The sequence below is a fragment of the Mesitornis unicolor genome, unplaced genomic scaffold (assembly GCF_000695765.1).
Source record: "Mesitornis unicolor isolate BGI_N332 unplaced genomic scaffold, ASM69576v1 scaffold6140, whole genome shotgun sequence".
Classification (NCBI taxonomy): Eukaryota; Metazoa; Chordata; class Aves; order Mesitornithiformes; family Mesitornithidae; genus Mesitornis; species Mesitornis unicolor.
The window spans coordinates 6648-13615 of NW_010158881.1; the positions used below are offsets into that span (position 1 = coordinate 6648).

At 36.9% G+C, this 6968-nt stretch overlaps 1 protein-coding gene across 1 annotated transcript in view; it reads right to left on the reverse strand.

The window, feature by feature from the left end:
• Positions 1-6968, reverse strand: part of LOC104540902 (WD repeat-containing protein 35-like) — a gene marked incomplete at its 3' end in the record, with an annotated part of 10488 nt that overhangs the window by 3027 nt on the left and 493 nt on the right. Inside the window, exons 3-7 of the mRNA XM_010184826.1 lie at positions 6291-6408; positions 5500-5571; positions 3046-3138; positions 1444-1572; positions 1094-1227 (exon numbers count right to left, since the gene is read on the reverse strand). Of these exons, the coding sequence (XP_010183128.1) occupies positions 1094-1227; positions 1444-1572; positions 3046-3138; positions 5500-5571; positions 6291-6408 (546 nt within the window). The remainder of the gene's footprint in view (positions 1-1093; positions 1228-1443; positions 1573-3045; positions 3139-5499; positions 5572-6290; positions 6409-6968) is intronic.

Consider the following 6968-nt stretch of genomic DNA (forward strand, 5'->3'; position numbering starts at 1 on the left):
CACACACACACACACAAGGAACACCACTGGAACTCTGCAAAAAATAATAATTTAAAACCATTCCTGGCCACAAGAGTTCTTAAAAAAAGAAACTTGTCAGCTTTCTCATGACTAACATACAATAATTGAAAAAAATAAATATCCAAATTAAAACACCAACTAAGATAAGTATACTTTTGTAATTTTGTATATCTGATAACACAGGTAAGGGCTTTTTCTGAAAGAAAAGAGCGCACTTGGATCACTTTGAGAAGGGCTACCATGTAAGTTATTGAAGGGATGGAGGGAGAGGCAGAGCGCACAACCACACCTATTGTTGATAAAATGTCGGGGCAGGGGGAGCAAGAATTTAAAGAATTTCAGTACAGCACATGCTAGAAACACCATGACTCACACAGTGGGAAGAAGATAAAATAGAGGGGGGGGGGTGGTAATGAAAACAAAATGGGAAAGGAAAGAGGAAAGGGAAAGGAAGGGGAGAAAATTCACCATAAAAGGCATCTAAAAGTCAAAAACATGGTTTCAAATACACTGGTCATCTCAAAGTCAGCATTTTACTTCTATTTAGCATATTATCATAGTCATATTCCACTATTCCAATATTCCAAATAAGAAGATAAAAATAAATAAGTAAACTGAAGTTGCAGGAATGCAGCAATACTATAGTTCCTTCGCTTCGTTTTACCACTCATTACCAGGTTTTCTCTGAAGCATGTAACATTCCTTACATAATAAAGAATGACAGGAGCAACAGGAAAATAAACTACTGCTTTATTTTAAAAGCATGCTAGTACTTTTAACCTGTGCTTCATTTAATTTGATTAGTAACAGCATACATATTTTTACATTTTCAAGAACTCCTGCAAGGCAAAAAGGCATTAGTTGATGTGATATTCATTTAGCTACCAAGAAAGAAATATTTCTATTAAAAAGCTGCAGCTGCATAAACCCTGAATAAAAACTTTGTGCACAAGACCTTGTCCAGTTCTCAGTACTGAAGTACATTAGCTAAACAAATGAGCATGAACTACATTAAAAGGAAGTTTTTATGCCTGTTGAAGTTAATACCTTTGTTATATCACCATGAACTTACAATAAAATTTCCCTGACTGTCATAAATGTGAATCTCTCCATTTGCCATTCCAAAGAGTAAAACTTTGCTATTGGAGGACCAGGCCACATGGCACAGGTGGGTACCTTTCAAGTCTTTTGCCCAGATGCGATTGCCTGTAACAGAACATGGATTGTACTTAATAAACATACCACAAAATTAAAAATAGGATGCAAGTTACCAATATAAAAACTGAAACAGCTAAAGAAAGCCAAAGCAACAATTAGAAAGTAACTATTAATTGTACTTATCTAGAGAAACAGAGCCACTATGTACATAACACTGAAAAAAGCTATGTAATACCATTACAATTAGTAGAGTCTAAATTTTACCATCCACTGATCCAACAATCACAGCTCCATCTTCATATACAATACAAATCTTCTGCCCATCAGCATTCCAGCTCATACTTCGAACAACAGATTTATTTCTATTGTTAACCATCTCCTCATACCAAGCACCTATTAGTAGTGAATGAAAAACTGAGTTATACTTCTGATTTGGTAATTCTCTACTGGATTCAAAGTACATACTAATCACTGAATTAAAAGAGAAAATTTTATCACCATTAAATATCAAATAATGTCTCAATTTAAAAGATATGCAAATAGGATGATAATGATATTTCTCGGCAATATGAATTCCTGAAGTTGTTAAAAAAGAAACCAAATAAAACATAATACAGCCCCACAAAAACTTTATAAAAGTCACCAAGCAATCAAATTAGGTGTTCATTGAAACGGAGAAACTTGAGAATGGTCTGCTTCTAAGTAAACATAAGATAATACGTTATATATGACTCTGCAATGTAGTACACAACAAAAAGATACAGAAGCAATTAATTTTCAAAAGGAATCAAAACCAAAGTTGTTCCACCCTTTCTGTAAAACTCCAGCAAGACTACACTACAGCTTCCCCCAGACTACACAGTTACTAACTGTGAAATCCAGTGTTTAGATGTGAGCTACTGATTTCCAAAAAGACTCTGACAAATGAGGATTCAGAGAGGGGAGTCCCCAGGAGGGGCCCTACAGGAAGAGATCTATGCTTACATAATTTCAGAACTGATAAGAATACACGAGGAAAGACCATCTTTGATAGCAATATGGATTAAGTAATTTACTGGTTCTTGTCCAAAACTAAGAGATTATTGATATGACAGTAGCCACCACATATCAGGCAGAAAGACTAATCAAGTGATATTTGTTATTTGTGAAATGAGAAGCTCAGCTGAGATTTTACTTGTTTCCATTTTTCATTAAGCAAAAATCCCCACGAGAAAAATTTCTTTTTCTTTCCCATGTGTGTTGGAAAGTGGATAATAGGACTGTGAGGTTTGCTGGCTTTCAAATGAATTTAAATGTACCAAAGAAGTACATGTTTGTGTAAAAAGGTCAAGAACAATAAAAGCCAATAATAGCAACACACTGGTTAGTCATATTATTTCACTGCCTTAATGAAACATTTCTAACGATTGTTTTATGAAAGTATTTAATTGATGTTATAAACAGGGTTGCTAAGTTTTTGTAGTTCTACCCTTATGTCTGTGCTTGAAGCACTGTGCAGAACTATTTAAATATTACAATGATATCAAAAAGGAACCTACACAAAGAAGCACTTCTTCTTGTTGTTCAATACACTGTTTACCTTGAAGGAAATAAAGTAACAGAGATAAGAAAATAAGAAATCTAGAGCAGCTTATCTTCTCCTAAGGTATAGCCCTGCAGGACAGATGTCTTTTTACATGCAACTATACCAAAAAAAATTTAGATAAATATTAAAATAAAAACTTGAAAATGTTTTAAATCTATTCCGAGCTTTGCAGTCTGCAAAATAAGAAGTCTGAAAAAGAACTGTAAAATTACTTTAAAAATTAAAAAATATTTCTCATAACACAGACTATGATCCCATGACAAATCTGTCCTGCAGAATACCTTTATACAGCATCCACACGATGATGAGTCCATTTTGATCACTGGTCGTCAGTTTTTGATACTGTTCATTCCATGTCACCACTTGCACAGAACCTAGAAAATTACACATATTTTTTACCTACACCATTTAAATAAGATAATAAGAACCACCACGTTCAACAACCAACCCAGAGCTTTTCAGAAATTTGCACTGCTGACTTTGATTTGTTTTAGGCATTCTTTCTGTATCACTCATTTCCTCTTTCAAAACTCTGCTAAATAGTTCCTTTTGCTTCTGCATTCACCTCCTCGAGTAACATCCTCTCCAAATTCTGCTCAGAATATTCCTTCAATACACAAACCCCAAATCATAGTTTTGCAGTTTCTGACTGCCCCTGACATGTTAGTCTGGGAAACTGACTACATTTTATTGTCATAAGAAGTTTGGGGTTTTTCTTCCTCTTAGTAATTTTGAAAAAGGGATTAAAGAAATCTTGGGAAACATTGTATTACTTATCACTTACTAAATGTGCTGCTAATTGTGTGGAGTGGGTGGAGCGAGAAGTCTTGAGTTACTGAAAAGAACCAGAGAGTGGTCTCAAGAACCAGCTAAACCCAACCCCCCGGATTGAGCAAGAACCAGAGAACAACTGAGTCTGCACACAAGCAAGGGTTACTAGCGGTCACGAAAAAAGGCTCTCCACCACGACCACCAGAAGGTACTGCACAAGCGCAGTTAGGAGGAGATTATGAAAATGACTTCCTGGAACTAATCTTAATATGAAGCGAGCGGGGATAAGTCATGCATATGTATAGGCATATTGGGAAATCTTATGTATATGTAACATTTTACCGCATATAACCTCGGCGAGCGGCGGCACTCGGTGCACAAGGTTTTAAGAAAGAGCTGCCTTGCTGCCCACCGGTGAATAAACATACCTACTTTACAATCGTACGGATTGTGGGGTCTGCTTTGTATCCGCACGTCAGCTTGATCCTCAGTAATGCTGCACTTTTAAAACAGAATCTCCCTCCTGATTACCAATAAGAGCACTCTACACACAATTCCTTCAGACCCTCAAGTATCACATGGGATACTACTCATAAACATTTGCCTTGACTTGAAACATCTTCAAGCCGTTTCTAAGCAGCATCTTATTTCATCAGTTCAACACTGGGCATGAACTTGGCCACTTCAAGCATCACACTCCCTCGTGCCATCACCACTAGTGATCCATTTCCTCTGTATCCTCTCCATTTTTCAGCATTTCAGTCATGAAGTTTATCAACAGATGCAATGAAATATCCTCTGAATATTAGGGATTTCTGAAGGTAACAGTAATTTATTTCAGTATTGAAGACTTACATTCAAAGTATCCACTAAATCAATTCCTCACAATTCATTTCTTCATTCACATTTAACCAGACCCCTAAAATAATCTGACTGTTGGCAGGTTTCAACTGCAAATCCTCGTAAAAAGACAATTTCTTCAAATAATGTAAAGATTTTAGCATTCTCTTCACATCCCATCGTCCATGAATGATGACCATATAACATTTCTCACATTAGAGTTTAATTCCTCCCTAACTTCCCTGCATTCAGTTTTTACTTTCACACACGATCCTTCTCTAGCCTGTTTTCTAACCTTTCTAAACTCTTTTTGCATACTAAACTGCAGTCTACAAATATACACGGTTTGGAACTACTCAAAAGGCAAAATTAATATATATTTAAGATAGACATTAGGTTTACGGAACTAACTTTGATTTCTTCAGAAAAAAATGTAAAGCTACCATAACGTATATGCAAATCTCATAGACACTATCAAAAAACAGGCTTACCCACAAGTATGTCACTAGAAAAAATGCTTAAGGCTGCTTTTAGTCTCATTTCTGACTTTAGCCTATCATACCGAGTTTAAAAACTTATATATACAGTGAAAGAGAAAATTGTTCTTCTTTTTTTTTCTTTTAGCACAGTAGAACATCACTGTTTCTTTAACTCAGCAATTCCAGCATCAACTGCCCATCAACTTAGCTTTTCTCATTTGTCATAAAGCATTCTTATCTGTCATCTGCCAAGGCAGTATGCGAACAAATGTATGGGAGCAAATGTATCGTGATCTTTTATGTAAACAGCTAAAAATATATTCCAGTCCCACGCAACTGATTAGAACTTCCAGATTAGCCATGCTGAAGTTGGAGATAAGTACTCTACCAGTAGCACTGCACAATTAAAGAAGACAAGTAAAACCCAGTAACTCACTCACAGACCATGAAAGATTGATCGTAGGCCTTTTATCAAACAACCTGGTAAAAATAAGTAGCCAAGCTGCTACATACCTGAGTTGAATACAATAATCTTTACTTCAGGCTCATAAGAAGAAGTTATAGGAAAATTACTCTATCAACTTCACAAAATCTTGTCATTTTCATATTCTAACCTAAGTACATTAAATGCCAAAAGACACTTACCACTGTGACCTTCAAGAGTCTGATTCACAGAAAGACTGCTAGGAGCTGCAAGTCCCTTTATTTTTGCTTCATCTAAAAATAACAAAAATAGCTATAAAAGATACCTAATAAAACATATTGTGTCTCTATCAATACTGCAGCTTTAATCACTATTTACCTAGATAAAACTATTCACCTAAAAGTACGTAACTGCAGGATGAATTTCCCACCCCTCTGTTCAATGTGTTTGCTTTTCACATCTGCCATCCATATGCACATACTCTAGCAGTTTTTCAGGAGAAAAACAACAAACAAAAAACCCCCACACCACCAGCAAAAAACATGGCTATCACCTTTCATTACATTCAGAAAAAGGTTTAAAAGAACTACAAAATACATTAGATTTTACTTTTCTTAGAACGTATTTAATAAAAACACACAACCTTAGGGAGAAAGTAATGAAGATGGCGGAGATTATTCAAATAAAATCAAAAATTAATTAAATAAATTCCAAAATAAACTGGAAGCCTGTACAAAAAGAACAAGAATGAAATGTATAACCTGAAAAAAAGCAGCACTGAAGAAAACTTCAGCAAGGACAACAGGTAAACAAAGTGCATGTGTGCCGTGTAAAACAAGCTGGCAGAAAACAGTGTAAAAAGAAAGTGACAGCACATTTGATGTTTATGCAGATACATAACTATCTACGTACAGACTCAAAACATGTGCAATACTGTCAAGTAACCTGTGGAAGGAGTAACAAATTCTGAAGTGTGGTGGATTTTGTTGTTTAAAAAAAAGATCTCATTTACCTGTCTGTGTTTCTAATTTTAAAACTTTCAGTAATCCATCCTCTCCACCACAGGCTACGAAACCTTGATCCTTATTCCAGGAAATACATCTTAATCGAACATTGCCAGGAATCGCAATCTGAAAAATAAATATTTTTTAATCTCTGCTTAGTTCTAAAAATCATGTTTTATTTTAAAATACTCTATTTGAACATCTCAAAGACACCTATGATACACAAGATAAACTTATTTCTATCAACAAGTGAGTACCTGCAAAAAGCGACAGAAGACAATTAGAATTACAAGCACTAGTGAAACTGCGCAACACAACACCTGAGGAAAGGGAAATCTAACACATGCAGTAAACAGTAATAACACAGCATCTTCAGAGGTGTGCAGAGGGCGCCATGAGCAACAAAACAGGTGAACGGGATCACACAGGGCACAGGGCTTCGCCACAAGCTGGTCCCCTGCTGAAGAGCTGTCTCCAGCTGAAGACCAGAGAAACCCCAAGCCCCAAACCCAGGCCGGGAGGGAGCGGGCAGGGTAGCGCAGGGCAGCGCCAGCAGAGCCGCAGCGGCCGCACGCAGCGGGAGGGAGCCTCGAGGGTCCCCTGAGCGCCCCGAGGCCTCCGCGCTTCCCAGACTCCGGGGTGGAGAGACGTGGAACCTCCACCTGCCCCGCGGGCTGCCTGCCCCC